Below are 19,252 nucleotides of genomic sequence, written 5' to 3'. Positions count from 1 at the left end.
AAACATGCCAAAACAGTTCTGGAAACCAGCAAAGAGCCTCTAAGGAAATGGCTTAGGGGAATCTTTCAATATTCTAATCTCAAAAAGCTAACCTTGAGGCTGAGTTCATTTGCCTCCTAAATTTAAAACTATTATTGTCTATCTCACTCATTTGGTAATTAATCATGGACTGTTCTGTGACATTTCTGTAATTAAGCATTTATTGTTAACTCACATTATAATTTTACTTAAACTGTGAACATATTATATGTATGTCTCAATCTCAAAACCTGATTTTAAGTAACCTGAGAGTTGATACTAGTCTCTGTATTCCTTTAGCTGGAGTGACAATGTGTTTTTCTTTCCCCAAATCAGAACACCTTAAAAGTGAAAGTGAACAATGAAAAAAAAAATTAACAGGCATTAATAAATATACAATAGAGGAACAAAAGATAGCGACCTGAACCAGGTCTATGTTCTGGTGGACAGAAACTATACCCTAGGGAACAGGCGGCAGGCATATTACAGCCTTTTTAGCTGTAGGGAAAGAAACATTATCTCGGTATCATTCCCTCTTTACAAAAACCTTAAAAAGCTATTTTTTTGAATACTGCTAAATGATTACACCAGCTATTATACATAAACCTTGAGTCCACATTTCTGTAGTTGGTTTCTTAAAAGAAAGTAGTTTCTTAGGAAGTAGTTATCTTCCTGAAGCAGGATGCCACCTACCTATTCAAAAATTTCCAATGGCTCTTCAAGTATTATGAGAACAAAATCAAAACTCTCTAATTGAGACTACCAAGATCTTGCTCCAACATAACTTTTCAGATTTTCATTATTCCCCTTTTCTGTACCTACTAGACTAATCATAACTTTTGACTAACAAATAAATTCCTTTGCTTTCCTGATTGAGGCAATTGTTTAAAATATATTCTTTGGAGTTTGTCTATTTCTATATACCTAATTCCTGGACATTCATAGCTGAAATTTTACTTTCTCCACGAAATTTCTCCATTCTCTCCCCCAGCCTGCCAGTACCAATGAAAGTAATTATTCTCTCCTGTGAACAGCGGTCTATCTGTACTTCTTTTATGTTACCACTTTCTAATCTGTGTAACAGATATTCAAGTAGACTGTGTTAGACAAGACTATTATTAGATTTTAAGTTCCTTTAAGAGAAGAATCTTGATCAAACTGAAACTTCATATATACTCCATAGAAATAAATATAATGCCTTGTACTTGAAACGTTTGGTAAATGAACAGCTTGCAAGAACAAATTAGTAAATCCTGGTGATAAAGAATATTGTTTTCAACATACTATTCTGTATACTAAACAAACATGAGAGACTATGACAGAGTAATTAGTATTTTATTTAATAGGTTTTCAATCTTTTAATGTAGAGTATAGAATTTGTCTAACGAGTTAAATATTAATATTGAAAGACATAAAACTTAAGTGTAGCAGAAAGCCCACTTAGTTTAGTACTTTATGCTTGAAAAGCAACAATATATTATTTATATAATAATGCAGTTTGGTACCCTCAAAATAGGTAATAAATCTATAAAACTCTGTTCTCTTTCATTCTAGCTCATACTAATCTTTTAATTAAAAACACCAATTGTCTTCTTAAAGTAAGGCTATCCAAATTTTTGGATCAAGCACCTTATGAATAAAAAATGTTTTAAAAATATTCTCAATATACATATGTGCTCATTTGTAAATTATAACCAAGTAATGCTACATTACTGTATTATATGGTATTATATAACTTGTACAAAAGGAGATATTATAAAGGATGGGAAAGAGATGAAACAATAAAAAATTTAAAAGTATTTTAATTACTAATGGTACAAAATATCTTTTGGCTCAATTTAAAAAAAATGAAAAATCTTATAAAGAATTGTAATGTAGAGCCACTGGAAAAGATGCATTGTTAGTAATGCTTATTAAATCACACTGCTTATTTTTAATGTAACTTACTAATTATGCTAAGGTTTTAACTGAAATTCTGCTGGTAAAATTGCATCTTTCTTGATGTTCTTACAAACTTATTAGGAGGTGCTGCATTAAAACGTTTTTAATAAATTAAAAAACCACCTAAACACAAATTAAGACTTTTAAAATAGGTTGAAATTCTGTTTTCAAGTTTTTAAATTATGTAGATATATTTACTGAGTGATATATTTACATCATTTTCTTTTGGCAATGAAATACAAAAAAACTGGACATTTTCTAAAATCTATTTTTAAAATGTCCTCTTCATTTTTAAGTTTTTTTTTTTTAAAACTCACTTTCTCATTCACTCTAAAATATGTAACTTTTACCTTTAAGGATCTGATTATGTTTCTTTTTAAAAAGAAGTTCCTACACACAAGTAATAGTCATTTGTTACCAAAGAACTATCAGCAAATTTTCAACTCTCTTATTTTCATTAAAAAAAACAAAAACAAAAACAAAAAAAGCACATGGACGCACACAACAGCTAAGTATGACAATTCTTGAAAATACTAATTCATGAAATAACCAGACAACCTCTTTATGCTGTAAGACTGTCATGGTCATTCCTTCTGATTATCAACAGTGGTATTTACAAAGGTTCTACCATTTAGGATAATGTCCAGACATCTACTCATTTGGACACATGTAAAATGCAGTATGTTTCAATATGCTGAACGTGAACAGATGAGTGAGTTTGTCACTGTCAGTCCTTCCATACTCAAACTCTCATTCTTCCTTAGGAAATATCTTGGGCTCAGACGTGACTCAGACAGGCTGACACATGAATCTAATGAGGCTGCCAGCATCAATCTATATATGAACTATTAACAGATATTAATTTCTTTATTCTTAAATAAAGATTACTATTTTCACAAATTAAATTCTTTAGTGTTGAAGATGAGAAAATTATTATCATTACGTTTGAAGGAATACAGATATTCTTTAAAATAAGTAGTGATATTTTGATTATCATTTATACAAACTATTTTCTGATAAAAATGACTATTGAAATACATGTGATGTTGACTGTCAAAATATATTAATTCCAGTATTAACATAAAACAATACAAAGTTAAAATGTACTTCCAGTGATAAGACTGTAGCGATATTTTATTGCTTTAAAGAAGAATGCCAGTAAAGTACAATAAAACACAGGTAATTATTTTAATTAGCAACAAGATTTAAATCAGCTTTAAAGGAGAACCGATGAATTCAAATACATGCTAACAGTCTTTTATAAAATTACTTTTCTCTCTAATTTTCCTGAAGAAATTAATAGTCTTAAGAGCAGCCAGCTACTTGACGCCAAGTCTGGCACTGTATTTCAGGTGTGTGCCTTACCTTTGCTCCATGCTTATGCAGAACTTCCATGACATCGTTGTGAGCTCTTTCTGCTGCAACATGCAGAGGAGTCATGAAACTGTGGAAAGGAGAAAAGGAAAAAGTAATTTCCTAACTTTTATGACATTCCTTTTTTAAGAATTAAACAACTCCTTCTGCAATTATACTTACTCTTTATTTTTTTCATTTACATTTGCTCCTTTTCTAAGTAACAATTCTGTCACTTGTTTTCGTTTGGGATGCAGAGAGGCCACAGCACAGTGCTATAAAGTAAATAAAAGTTAATAAAATAAACTTCTACTTAAAAGTAGATTTCTGAATTAAATAGCATATTTTAACTATTTAGAATATTGTAATCTCAAAATATGCTTATATATTTTACATTACGAAGATAATCAAAATTTCTCCTAAATATATTAGAAGTACAAAAACATAAGCCTTTAAAACAAGATGACATATGCTCTTAGTTAATAGACATCTACTATATATTTATTTTAAGGTATTAGAATATTGCCTCTCCAAAGCTACAAAAATCTATAACTAAATTACTTGACCCTTCATTAGGTTGTCAGCACATAAATCAATATTTCTTAAACTCTTCCACGAGGTACTCCTAGCACTACAAAAGAATAAGCCTATAAGCCCAGGGACAGGCAAGAAGGTACTAGATCTCAAGGAGCGTAGAGGGAGAAGGATTCAGAAATTTTATGTCTTATCCTATATTTATACAATTTTTATACTGAATTTCATTTTATATTAATGTATTAAAATTTAAAAAGTAAAAAGCTATTTTCTAATGAATAAAATGAATGCTCCAAAAATGCAGGTCGGGTTTATTCTGTGGCTTTGAGTCTCTCCTGGCATAGTGCTGTGTAGCTTGAATGTATCTGAACCCCAGTTTGAGAGCCATATATTTAAGTGTATATACAGTTGGCCCGTTTCAGTTTGGTAACTCTTTCAATGTTGTTTTCGGCACATACTGACTACAGTTTGACTTTTTTTGTGCCAGATGTATATGTGAGAATGTTAACTAAAGTACATGGAGAGGTTTGTGATAGAGGCATCACAAATGTTTAAATTCTGAATTCAGGAGTAATCTAACCAGACCTATACCTGAAAATGTGGTCAATGAGAGAAAATAAACTAATTTTTCTGAAAGTACATTAGAAAGAAAAACATGAATAGTTTTAAAAAGACAATTTGTACAGTCTGAAACAAAAGAATTCATAATCTTACCACTTTTTATATAATGAATTGTAATAATTCTGAATATATTTGCTCAAAAAGATAATGCAAGTATCTTTGACAATATTTTAATCTTCTATAGAAAAACAAATATGGTGTTTATCTAGCAACCACAAGAAAAAAAAAGATTCTACAGATAAAATCATATTTTATACTTTATGAAAGCATTGGCCACAAAGGTACATCTGTTACAATATGGTTGGGTAAAAAAATGTAAAAATAATTCCCAAATCGAGGTTAAGCATTAGAATTTTCTCACTCATTAAAAGCAATCACCTCCTGAACCAAATGCAGAAATCAATACAACCAACATTAAAATCCAAATTCCTGGCACTTCAGATACTAAAGTTACTTTAAGGTTTCTAAACTGAAAATCACATTTTGTGCTCACACTACTACTATGGACCCATGGGCTGGATTAACAAAATCTTACCAGTGCAGTTTCATGAGACTGTGGCTGTTTGAAATTAATGATTTCCAAGGCAAGTGTTTTTTTAACTTTGGCTAGGTCTGCTTCTCTGGCTGCTTGTAGTAAAGAATGACCTTTAAATTCATCTGTTAATGACATAATAGTTGACATAAAAAAGATTTAAAATCTTTAAAAATCATTAGCATAATTATAAAGTAGAAAAATTATTAACTTTACATCTTCCTCTTTTAGCAACAGCAAGAACACTGCGATATGATAAAGGTGCAGGAGTTGAAGGTGTAGATTAATGAAAAATTTTGAAATCTATATGCTCTGAAGTAAGACTGCTTTATACTCTTAAGAGTTCAAAAAGATACACACACACAGATACTCCAGAAAAGTTTTAAAACAAGCAATCTAATTGTCCACCAAATGGAAACCAGTTAAATAATTTGGATATACTTATACACTGGAATATTTTACAGCTCTTAAGGAAAAAAGACAGATCTATATATACTGATGTGATATATATATTATTAAATGAAAATTCAAGTAGCACAAGAGAAAGGATATGTTGATCCATTTACTACTACTATTGCTACCACAACTAAATGTAAGTAATGATATAAGAAAACATTTAGAGAAACATCCACTAAAATATTAATAGTGATTATGTCTTGGCACAGATGTGGAAAGAATTGCATTGTGGGGGAATTGCCAGAATTTAAAATTTTTTCAAAGGACGATATTTTATGTATTATTTATATAAGCAAGTAAGAGATTTTTAAAAAGGCATTTCTAAATTGACTGCATAAATAAGAATCCGATACTGTTATTTATTACAAAAATATAGTCTTATTTCCTATTTTATAAGTTTGGTTTGTATTTTGAAATGACAACATATTCATAAAAAGTTGAAAATTGTTCAAAACAGAAGCAAATGATGTATGACCTAATATATTACGTAACAATTCCAGACCCTCTCACATTCAAGCCTTTGCATCTGCCTGGTACTGAATTTTTTCTCTTTTCTTTTTTCTCTTCTCCTTTGAGGGCCCCATCTTACTTCCTTCTTTTCCCTCAAAAAAAAAAAAAAAAAAAAAGAGAGAAAGAGACAACCTACTCAAAGGAAGAAGATATCTGCAAATGATATATTCAATGAGGCGTTAATACCCCCAAAATATAAAAAACTCATACAACTGAACATCCAAAAAACAAAGAATCCGCTTAAAAAATGGGTAGAGGGTCTGAATAGACATTTCTCCAAAGACATACAGATGGCCAAAAGACATATAAAAAGATGTTCAACATCACTAATCATCAGGGAAATGCAAATCAAACCACAATGTGATATCATGTCACACCTGTTAGGATGACTATTATAAAAAAAATCAAGAAATAACAAGTGTTGACAAGGATGTGGAGAAAAGGGAACCCTTGTACACTGTTGGTGACTGGAAATTGGTGCAGCCACTATAGAAAATAGTACGGAAGTTCCTCAAAAAAATTCAAAATAGAACTACCACACAGCCTAGCAATCTCACTCCTGGGTATTTAACCAAAGAAAACGAAACACTAATTCAAAAAAATATATGCACTCCTATGTTCATTGCTGCATTATTTACAGTAGTAGCCAAGATATAGAAGCAACCTAGGTGTACAATGACAGATCAACGGACAAAGAAGATATTATATGTATGAGAGAGACAGACAGACAGACACACACTCCTTATTAACTACTTACTCATCATTTAAGGTCTCAGTTTAAACGCCCTGCATAAACCTTCCAGACATTACTCATTATTGGGTTAGGATTCCATCTTATAAAGTCCATTGCACTTGCACTTGGCCTTATATCACAGGACATATTACACTGTCTTATTTGCTACGGTAGTCCTATCACCTAGTACAGTGCTTGAAACGCTCAACAGGTATTTGTTGCACATATGCTGCATATTTATAAAATAAGTCATGGTGTTTAGTAATACATTACCACTGCTAAATTCTTCAAAGTATTAGGACTTTGAAACTTCAGAAACCCAAAAGTGACGTCAAATAAAATGAAAGTGAACCAGTATTTTCAAATAACAAAATTACAGATTTCCATTTAATGACAAAATTAGAGAAAAATAAAGTGAGAGAATTATAAACTATCATATGAAAGGACCAGGTTCCTAACAATGGCAAAGGACAGTGATGTATTGAGAACTGGTGTCAAGCAGAAAGTATGGTTTTGCTGAGTTCATCCATCAATCTTTTGAATTCAGAAATTTAAACTGAACTCAAATTATACTGGCTTTTTTTCTAATGACAAATGTTCTATGAACATCAAAATGATAAAAGCAATTCTACATTTTCAGTTACTCCTTAAAGTTCAAGAAAAGTAGTTCAGAAAAAAACTAAATAGGCAAATTTATGAAAAGCATAAACAGTAAGACTGCAGTAGAAAGGAATTATGATGCAATAATACAATTAAACAGTACAATATTTTCTCAAGTAACAAGAAGTAAAATATCCCTTATCTTTGCTCTTTAGAAAGCAGCAGATTTCTGCCCAAATTGACTTTGATATTTAAAACATTTTACTGACAAATAATCAAGAATAAAAAAATAACCCAGAGAATGAAAAATTTATCAACTACGTAATTGTCCTTCTCAATGTGAAGGTTATATAAAAGCCTGTTTGTAAAACTTTAAGAAAGCTAAATAGTTAAAGGGAGGGTGGTAAAACTGCAAATTACTTGAACTTACCCTGAAAGCTTAGTATTTATAAAATGCCTTAAAAGTTTCTCTTTCTAAAAGAATTCTAAAACAAGAATGAAAGCTACTGTCAGTATTTTCCGTTTCCATATGTATAGAACCCCAACTACCTTGTTCATCTGGCTTCATGAAAACATCAAATAAAAAAAATAGACAAGAAGGAGCAGGAAAAAATGCATGTGATGAAAATGCTGTAACCATGGGTTAGATTAAAATATTGTTTTTGTTTCCTATACAATGTTCTTAAAGAGAATTCTGTAATTGTGAATGCTTAGTATAAAACAGTGAACATGATGAAAACTGCAGTTAGAGAAGTTCCAACTTTGTTAAATCCTTTTCTTTAAATAATTTACTGGTAGAATCTTAATAAAGGAGATACTGAGAAGTCTGTAAAGTACTCGAATCAGGGAATTTCTTCCTTTACAAACTACAAATTTAGGTTAAATCTTAACATTTATATTGGAATCAGACTAGTGAAATACAATGTAAAATCATAATACTCATAATTTACAAAATGAAGGAAAGGAGAAAAATGTTAAATGAAGACATGGGGATAAAGCTGAGCCCGGGGGGTATAAACTAAAAGAAGGAAATGAGAAAAAGATAGAAAAATAAGTTTTGAGTTAAGTTAAATTTAATTCAATAAACTTGCTGAGCACAAGCACAATGCACTGTGCTAGGCTGGGGGTAGGACATAGACCCAAACACAAATACCATCCACACATTTTATAATAAAGCATTGCATAGGTGCTAAGAACACAGAATAACAAAATCAAAGGTCTTTCTAAGAATTTAAATTTCACTGGGAAGATAGAGCATACATGTAAAAAAATGAACTATATAATGCAAGAAAACATATGGCGAGAGTCATCTGAGTGGGAGAGAGAATAAATGCACTTCTATAAGGATTCATTGCTAAGAGACATCTGCCCAGTTATAATCTGGTTTATGCTGGCCTGTAATCTAGTGGAAGTCATCCGATCCAATACCAAAAAAAGTTTAAATTTCCACTTAAACAAGATCGAAACTGCAAGGAACTCTTCCTGTTTTAACATGAACTAATTTAAAATCTGTTTAAACTTAAAAGATGTTAGCATCATTTTGACTATGCCTTCTTTTTTTAAGTTTTCATTTAAAGATTTTCTCAGGTGCTTAAATCCAGTTACCTGATTCTTAGAATCCCAGATGTAAGAGAGAATAATAACCATAGGACCAGTTGAAAATAAGGTAAATACTACCTGGTTTAATTTAAACCTGAAATGCCCACATATACAGTTAAATATATCTCAATATTTGATATGACAAGTAAATGTAATTGTGGTATCCAGAATGAGATCCTGGAAAAGAAAAAGGACTTTAAGTAAAAATAAAGGAAATCTGAATAGAGTATGGCCTATAGTTAATAATGTGTCAATATCGGTTTACCGTGGCAAATGTACCATACTAATACAAGATGTTAATAATAGGGGAAATTGACAATGGGGTATATGAGAATTCCTTGTACTATTTTTATAACTTTTCTATAAATCTAAAACTATTCTAAAACAAAAAGTTTATTTAAAAATAGATGCATATACATATACAGATAATATGTATCAGTATCTGAGATTACTTCCACCCAATCACAAAAATTATATTGTGTAAATTTAGGCAAGTGATTTCACTTGGGCTATAACACACAAAAGAAAGAAAACATGATTGTGTAACCTTACAGGGCTTGGGAAATAATGAACGCTAAATAATGTTAGATATCTATTATAACCACTAACATAGAAATACAAGCTCTTTGAGCTCAGAGTTTTTTTTCTGGTTTGTACAATGCTTTATTTCTAGTACATGGCGCATAGTAGGCAGTTAATAAATGGTTACTGATTGACTCATTCTCATTAGCCTTAAATAAAAGGGTGGGGCACCTTAACTCGTGAATGAGAATTAGGCTTGAATAAACACAAAACAGTATATAAGATTCTTGTGGAATCATTAAGAAAAGTATATGATCAAATATGAGGATTATAAACCAGTATATGTGTAATAATGGAAGGATATTATCCAAGTTAGACAAAACACCAGCCTTAATAACTAAACAAAAATGAGATATTCCATTTTGCAACAAACAATATTGATTTCAGGATAAAAATACATACAAGTCAATCTCTCCCGGAGCTCAGGAGTTGGAGCCATATCCACAGCACTTTTGCCATGGCAATTGACTAATGTAGGATCAGCACCATGGCTAAGCAACAAAGAGCAGACTTCTACACGATTCTTGGAAGCAGCCTCATGGAGTGGAGTGAACTGCCAGAGATCCATAGCATTAACACAGGCTCCATGCTGAAACGAAAAAGAAGTTTTAGGTCAGTAATCATTTCGCTGGATTAGATAAAACGCAGAAGACATTTATTTCACTGTAAATTTCAGTTATAACTTTTTGAAATGTTGATAGTATTTTAATTATATTAATTTCAGTTTTTAAAAAGTTTAAAATAAGTTGAATGTTTAAAAAATTTTAAGGCAGCGATAATACTTTTAAAAACTTTTATTCTTTTAAAAATCTTATTTGCCAAAAAACACATGAAAACTCATGACAAGTTAAAAAAAAAGCAAATGATATTTAATATTTTTAACTTCTCTTACCTTAAGTAGCAGTTCTGTGACTTCATAATGTCCATATGAACATGCATTATGAAGAGGTACAAGTCCACTAAATAAAAACAGGCAAATTAAAATACTGAAATTTCGAACAATTTATAGTCATTTATCCAAGAAGTGCTAAGAAACAAAAATATAATAAATCCCAGTACAATTATATTAAAAATTTTAAATAATACTTATTAAGAGAATACATAGCATAGCTAATGTTTAATCTTTTGTATTTACCTTCTATTTTGTGTGTATTATCCTTAAATATAATGATAAAAACACCAATTAGAAAAGCATTTAGGCAAAAGGACATGTGCTAATTGACAACTGCATGCTTTCTATATCAAGTATTTACAGAAAAATGTTAATTGATAAGAGAACTGAAATATTCCTACCATTTTGTTTCACTTTCAAGGTAATTTCTAGCATAAGAATTAAATATCCAAGCTATTATAACTTGTATTTCAAAGTATCACGCTACATGAGTCAAAGATCTCCTTTTATTGTAGTGTACTTCTCTTGATGACTCACCTATTGTACACCCATCTGCTTTCAGACATGCACAAGGAAACAGATATGTACAAGAGCATCAGGCATTTATTTGTACCCCTATACTATTGGGACACTGTTCACATATGGCATAAAACCTGGCAGAGGCGAGAGAGAAACAGAGCACGGAAAAGAGCAGATTTGAAATGGATGGATTCTCCTTCTGATAACTGTCTCAAGTACTGAGCTCATTTTTCATTTTTATGTTTCCTGACATGGAAAGGGGCAAAGTGAAAGAAACCCTCCTCCACGGCTTTTCTTATGCTTCCATCTAGAAGAGTGTAATATGAATCTCCTTTACCTGGGCAGTGAGGTCAATTATCTTTTAGATCTTAATGTGAGATAATGAGAAATGTTAGCCCATCACAATAGGACAGCAGACCTGATTCATATGTGCCTGGAGACTAGATAGGAAAATGGGACAAAGTTTTCTAAAATACACCTATTCATAAAATAAATGACATAACTACTTTCTTGGTTTCCACCACCCCACCTCCATATCAACCTTCATAAAGATCTTTTAAGTTTTCCCAGTTCATATATCCAAGATTTCATGAGGAAAGAAACCAAATTAGAATATTATATACTTAATGATTTTGGTTTATTAATAAGAGATGACCCCTTCATACCAGATGAATATGATAACTCTATTACTGGATTACCAGAATTTTCAATTTGTTTTGTCTATCCTTCTGAAATGCAACTTGAGCTGAAAACTATAATTGCGAGTGAGAGAAACAAATTTTAACTTCAAATAATAGAACTATAATACAATTATTATGAGAAGCATCCTTAATACATAGGAATATGAAAATAAAGTCAAATCAAACTTACAAACATTCTGAAAATGCTACACAAGCTGTAAAGAAATGGGATATATGACTTTCTTTGTCTAGTGCTCAACAACTTTAGTTTGTCAGATGTTGAAAACGACGCATAATAATCCATGAGCAAAACCATTAGAAGAATTAAACTGATATACCTACCCTTTGTCTTTTGCATGAACATCAGCACCATGCTGAAGAAGCAACTGAACTATCCGAACTCTGTTGTAGCCTGCTGCTAGATGTAAAGGAGTGGACTAGAAAACAGAAAGAAAAACACATCCTCTCTTCAGGTAAATAATTCTTGCTTTGCGATTTAATCTGTATTTATTTAGATTTAAACACAGTGAATGTTAACATACACAAAAAATACCAGGTTGGAGTGCCAAAAATTCACATTTCCTACTTGGTTGAGAGACAATTCACTCATCTCATGACTAAATTCAAACTTCAGTGCCATCTACCTATGTCTCCTACTCATTTTTCAAGGCCTTCAGTAATCAAGCCCCAAACTAACATCTCTACTTTTCTTGCTTCTTTCCAACATGAACCACTCTTATTTTTCTGAGAAGACATGATGGGCTCATAACCCTCATAACTGAAAACATTCTTCCTTGTGCTATTTAAATCTTGTCCACCTTTCAAGTTCTAAGTTTTCAATCCCAATTCTATCATAAAGATTTACCTAAAGAGCTAGTTCTCAAAATTTCTCTTTAATAGGAAAGGTTGAAAAGCTTTCCTAAAGAACTACTTAAGAAATTTCAGTGGAAACAAAAAAGGACAATGGAACATATTCATTCATGTGGCTGCTAGCAATGGGTCAAAATTCATTTGCTACATTGCATGCAATGAAATATGCCAAGATAGTAATTAATTCTTCTATTTTATCTACTACACATGCAGTATAAATACAAGAGGAAAATATAGTTTCTTCCCAACTAATTTCTGCCACATTTTAATTTGAACCAATTAAAAGTTTCTCTGCTCAAATTTAATACAGAAATTAAAATAATCAAACTTCTCACCTTTTAAAAAAAGATAAGAAATAACATTATTTTAGTTAAAACTTTCTCTACAACCACAGCAAGTGTCCCACGTTAGCTCATTTATTTAAAGTTTAAATACTGTAACAGCTTCTCATACAGGGTCTAATATACTTTCATGTACTCTCATTTTTCCTGTCTTCTTTTTGGGCCTTGAGATTTAGTAAGATTTCAATTTATTTTCTTTTATACTACTCCAAATGTCCAGATACAAAAAAAATTAATGAATACTGTATTACCTATTACTGTTTCCAAGGCACTCCATACATTTATACATTGACAGTCTCTGTGAAATATTTTTGAGCAACACACAGTTAATAAGGAGGAGACCATGTACCTTACAAGAGAGTCCTGAATAGGAAGTCAGGAAACCTGACTACATTCTTGGAGCTTAAGAAGCTGTGAAAGTCATATGCTCATATAACTCAGGTTCTTCATGTATAAAAGAGATAAAATCACCCATCCTAGCTAACTCAAAATGTGTGAAAATAAAACTTTCTCCCATATAAAAGTACTTTTAAAATGCAAAATGTTATACAAAAATAGATGATTAAAATTTTTGTATCATCAAACAACATGCCCATCCACGTTTCTGCTTTCAGACACATGTCAAATGTTATTGCAAATAATACCTCCAGGGTATATCAAATTATTTTCAGGACTGTTTATCACCTCCCTTCCTTGAATATTTCAAAGACGTCATTTCACTATCTTCTGGCTTGTATCATTTCAGACTAGTAATCTGCCAACAATATCCTATTTCTGTTCCTTTGTATATGTGGTTTTTCCTTACATACTTTAATACTTTATCACTGTTTTTAAGCAATTTGATTTTGATGTATCTTGGTACAGTTTTCTTAATTTTCCCTCCCTCTCTCTCTTTCTGTCACCCTGCCTCATGCTTGCTAGGCAGTAAGCTTGAGCAATCACACAACTCAGCTTATTTAATTCCTGTCTCTCAGGGATCACAGCCATATACTTCCTAATGTCCAATTTCTGAAAACTATTGTTTCATATATTTTGCCTAGTTTTTTTTTTTTTTTTTTTTTTTTAAGTTGTTTCAGGAAGGAAAGTAAAACTAGTTCCTGTTACTCCATCTTGGCTTTTCAGGACTGAATCTGACTTTACATTGCAGCTGGGAAGCTTCCTCTGGAGATAATGATGGCTTTGGATGACTGGTCAGTTAAGCCAGGAAGCTCTTTTAAAGGACACAGCTGACATTTAATACACATGGAAAAGTGACATTGTCATTGCTGATGCACAAAAAGATTTTGCTTTTTCATATAAGTATCTTTTAAAATTTTTATTTGTATATAGTTGATTCAATAAATTTTTATTTCTTTTTCTTGAAAATGAACCAAATCCCTAAATGAATGAATACATATACACACACATTATTTATTCAGAAGGGCAAAACATAAAAAATATATACTTTCTGGACTTTTAAACAATCAGTTTGAGACTGAAAAGTATTTATAATACTTTGAAAATGGTAATATATTTAGTTTTTAAGCTGTTGAAATTTAATAACAAATAAATTAGAAGGCTCTGTAACTGGCAAAGTAGAAAGTGATAGGAGGCCTGAAATAAAGCAACTGTGGAAAAAAGGCATTAAGGAGTGAGTGTCAAAAACTATTAGGAAGCAGAATTGATAGAATCTGATAAATGACTGATAAAGGTAGTAAGGGATATAGCAGTTCCAGTATGGAAATGTCAGTGACAGGTGAAAGAAATGAAGGGAACAAGGGAGGGAGGAAGAGGAGGGAAGGGTGGGCAGGGTAGGGGAGGAGCCCAGAGGGAAAGAATTCGAGGTTTGGGTTTATTGAATTTGAAGTGCCTATGTGAAAACCTAGTGGTAATGGGACTAGAATTCAGGAGAGGCGAAGGCTGAACACAAATTTGGTCGTCACTGGCATTCATTTAAAATATTTTAGCATCTGCCATGTATCTGGCACCATGTTAAGTACTAGGGATAGCATGGTAAACAAGAAAGGCTTCATATTTTGCTCTTTGTTCTTATTCCTTAAAAACAAAGTCCTTAACTGAAATACATATAGAAAATTTATTTAGAAGGACAAAAGATGAGGAAACAAGTGTAGTTTCTGAGGAGTTAACTAGACAAAGCAGACATATACAATTAAATGTGACAAATACAGTAGTAAAAGAAGTTCAGGATGCCAGGGGAGGCTAGAGGACACATACCTTAATCACTATGGAAGTTAGATGGGAATAGGGCCAGGGAAAATTCTCAGAACTACTACTTTCTGAGGGGAGACTTGAAGATAAACAGAAATCATTGAGGCAAAAGGATGGGAAACTATAATCCAGGTAGTGTAGAGAGCATACATTAATACCCAGTGGACATAGTATAATTGAGGAACTAAAAAAAAAAAAATCAGTGGCTAAGTGTAGTATATGAGATTGGGGGAGATTCTAACAACAATAGGGAATCCCTAAAGGACTTTAAAAAATTACTTAAGATTGGAGTTTGGAAAGATCACTTTAGTTACTCTACAGATAAATTGGAGGGGGAGGGCAAAACCAATTACGGGAAGATATGAATAGAAAACTAGGACTAATCTAGGAGATAGTTTTGTCAGTTAGCAAAATTGGTAGTAGCATCTAAGGAGAGGTAGCTGAGCTATAGGAGTGGATGAATTCACAGGGAGAGTGAGTACAAAACAAGATAGATGAGATTTTTTAAGTAGTCATTCAAATGTAGATGTTAATTATGTAAACTAAACAGTATCAACGGAAGGCACATAAAACTGTAAAATGCATGCAGTAAATTTGAGGAAGTGGTAAAAAACAACAACAACAAAAATATAAATTGAGAACAAAGGCAGATTTAAACAAGCTTATGCTACTAAGAGCCCAGAAGTTTTTCCACTAGGAAAAAATTTACAACTAAATATTATATACCAAAAGATATCTTCTGATGCAAAACAATTAAAATTATGTGGCCAAGACTAAATTTAGTGAATGGTTACCACACAGTCCCAACTTTACACCCCAACTGCCAAATGGCAAAGTAATGATAAAAGGAATTTTCTGAATGCTGGGATAATTAACAGAGTGTAACTTTAGTTTAGAAAAAATAAAGCAGACCCATTTGTACAATACTCACACATGTTATTTGATAATTTGGTGATGGCTGTAAACTAGTAAACATAAGAATCGCAAGAATCAAACACTTAAGATATCATTATATTCAGGGCAGCAATCAGCCCAGTTTTTACATCTCAGATTTAAGAAACAGACTTTTTGTTGGGAATATGTTAAAAGTCAAACATGTAGAGTGATAAAGTATGGAACAACTGAAAATACAAAACTATCTAAAAATCTAAATATTATTCTGCTGTAAAAGAAATGTTATTATTGATATTTTCATATTGTAAAATATTTACAGAAAAAGAATCTTTACTTAAAAAAACATCATAATTTAAGGTTTTCTTCTTGGAACCTGGCCATAAAAAAACCCCAATCTCTCATCTTTGCCTTTTATAATATAGATTTGCAGCACAGTATAAACCATTTAAGGTAGCTTTAACTTATCTTACACATATATGCATAGCTCAAATAGTTGACAGGTCGTCAACCTTGTTATAAAATTGCAGATGTACCTTTACCATAAGTCTAGGCAGCAAGATATAAGAAAATGAATAAAGGCTTTTAACTCTCACGTTTGCATTCTTGCTTTGCAAAATTTATAAGGTATATGGTTTTGGACTAATTTCTTCATATCTCTGAGCCCTGGCTGCCAATATCTGTAAAACGAGAATTACAATTTCTACCATAAAGGCTAATTTATGGATTAAAGATAACTATATAAAGTACCTAAGAGAATAGCACATAGAAAAAGCTCAACAAATGGTAGTAACTACTTATTATCATCTTATTAAGCATTTTACACTCTTAGACGTTCTTAAAGATCATTTATCCATCCTCATCTTACATTACCCATCAGCATTATTTGACATAACTGATCACTTCTTCCTTCTTGAAATGTTTTTCCCCTTGGTATCTAGGTACCCTAGATACCTACCTCACTGGTCATTCCTTGGTCTTCTTTTCTGGTTATTCCTCATTTTCTTGATATTGGAATACTCCAAGACTGTGTCTTTAGACCTCTTTTCTTCATTATCTATACTCATTCCTTTGGTGATCTCATGCAGTCCTGTGGCTTTAAATAACATTCATATACTGACAACTTCTCAATTGTATCTCCAGCTTAATCTTCTTTGCTGAACTTCAGACTCTTATAATCTAACTTCCTACTTGACATCACCATATAGATATATAGAAGACATCTCATGGTTATCATGTCCAAAACAGAGCTCCTAGTATTCCCCACAAAACCTAGTCTGTAGAATTTCCCATTGCTATTAATGGCAACTCTATCCTTTTAGCTGTTCAGGTCAAAAACTTTGAGAGTCTTTCTTAATTCCCATATTTCTCTCACACCCTATGCTCACTACATCAGACTATTTCTGTTGGCCAAATATCTGAAATATTCCCAAAATCCAATCATTTCTCACCATACCTACTCCCACCAACCTGGTCTAAGCCACCATCTTCTCTCAGGTGGCTGGTTGAAATAGTCTTTAATTTGGCCTTCTAGCTTCCAGCACAATCCTCTTGGAGTCTACCCAACATAGCAGTAGAGTGATTCTGTTAAAAGTACATTAGATACACAAATTCTTTGAGCAAACTCTTCTAATGGCTCTTCATTTCATTCTAAGTAAAAGCTAAAGTCTTTATAAGGGTCTAGACTGCCATAAACAATCTCTCCCATCACTACCCTCCAATTTTGACTCCATCTTTTAGTCTGCTTCCCTTGGTTCATTCCATATAGCTCAACTGCCATAATTATTAATTAGCTGAAAGCACTGGGAATTAGGTTGTGCTAATAAGTGAAATATTTTCTGAAAAAATTAAAAGCCTACCAGTAACAAAATATTTTTCCACTTAAATTTAATTCATATGACTTCTTAACAAATCCAAACAATGGAAGAGAAAATATTCCTGAGGATTAAATATATATATAAAATAAATTTTGTGAATACTCAATGCACCTATCAGATTTAGAAGACCTAGGTGTTATTATGTGCCTAGAAGAGCAAATTCAATTTCTAAGATCTTTCCTTCCCACTGAGCAAAGAAATCATGATAACTATTTCTCAAAATTTAAATGTATTATTACATATTCAATCCCAAGGTAATTTTAGCATTTAAATTTTAACACAAAGCACATATTGCTATTTCACAAATGACTGCTGGGTACAGGGGAAAGGATTCCTTGATCTGATAGTGCCGTGAAAACTTTTGAAGTTACCGATTACCATACAGACAGAACATCCCAACCACTAAAACACTTTTCATCTAAAAAGCATATATTTTTAAAATTATATCTTAATTTCTTAAGACTATTACTATTTTTTATAAAGTACAAAGTTTGGGGGATTCCTTAAAGAAGACTTTAAATGAGATTCCAAAATAACCAATATTCCAAAGTGATGATCTCCTTTCCTCTAGTGCTGTCTGTGGACAATATTTTTGCAATAAAAATACAAAAAAAATTGCCAAGGACAGGTCCTAAAACTATACACCACAAAATAATGTATTTATTTATGTGTCTGTCTCTTCTACTCCACTGTGAGCTCAGTGAGAATGGAGAACATAACCTGAATTTTATGTTTCAAAGGCTTAAAATAGTACCTCATGTATAGTAGGGTATTAAAACAATGAAAGTTATTGTCGGCTTTTGATTTACATTAGCAAAAGGGACCAGAGGACATGAATAATCCAGCTTGGTGAATCTGACTTTAAATTTATGTGAAAGATTTACACCTATATTTCAACATAGGCCTATATGATGTTTGATGCGTTCCCTGGGAAAGAAAAAAAAACAATGTGAAGCCAAGGTATAAGTCATCAGAGAGCTATCTAACCTTATAACGTATCGTGTATTTTGGTTTTCTTTAACATGAAGTTTCAATTTGACCTAGATGAAATCCTCTGGAATATTCCAGACTAGGGTGACTAACTCAAACTGGTTTGTCCAGGACTTTCCTGGAAACCCATGCAAACTGGGATGGTTGGTCACCCTACTCTAGCCAAACTTAATGCTGAATGAGTTTCTTGGTTTCTGGAGCAGTCTCAAGTCATAAAATTGTGTGTGTGTGTGTGTGTGTGTGTGTGTGTGTGTCTCTGTGTCTGCACACATGTGCAAGGGTACATACAAATGCTTTCAGAATAAGGCAAGACATTACTACTTAACCAAATTGGGAGAAGAATCCTATTACGAATTGGCTCAAGAGAACAAAAGGTACTACTCTTTCCATCTAACAATTCATTTCTTCAAAAGACTCAAGTGTAGTCTTTCTCAGTTCCATACAAATTCAACAATATAACATACCATTCAAATCTTTCTCCAGACTCTCCAGTTACAATTACAAA

The 19,252-nt window shown here is 32.0% G+C and overlaps 1 protein-coding gene across 1 annotated transcript in view; it reads right to left on the bottom strand.

Annotated features, from left to right (window-relative positions):
• The window catches only part of TNKS (tankyrase), a 192,203-nt gene that overhangs the window by 52,117 nt on the left and 120,834 nt on the right, over positions 1-19,252 (bottom strand). The window contains exons 6-11 of the mRNA XM_011371784.2: positions 11,913-12,007; positions 10,372-10,438; positions 9,882-10,068; positions 5,003-5,124; positions 3,496-3,587; positions 3,325-3,403 (exon numbers count right to left, since the gene is read on the bottom strand). Of these exons, the coding sequence (XP_011370086.1) occupies positions 3,325-3,403; positions 3,496-3,587; positions 5,003-5,124; positions 9,882-10,068; positions 10,372-10,438; positions 11,913-12,007 (642 nt within the window). The remainder of the gene's footprint in view (positions 1-3,324; positions 3,404-3,495; positions 3,588-5,002; positions 5,125-9,881; positions 10,069-10,371; positions 10,439-11,912; positions 12,008-19,252) is intronic.

Source organism: Pteropus vampyrus, unplaced genomic scaffold (genome assembly GCF_000151845.1).
Source record: "Pteropus vampyrus isolate Shadow unplaced genomic scaffold, Pvam_2.0 Scaffold8, whole genome shotgun sequence".
Taxonomy (NCBI): Eukaryota; Metazoa; Chordata; class Mammalia; order Chiroptera; family Pteropodidae; genus Pteropus; species Pteropus vampyrus.
The sequence above is the reverse complement of the archived record's forward strand: the minus strand, read 5'-3'. Positions and strand labels throughout refer to the sequence as shown.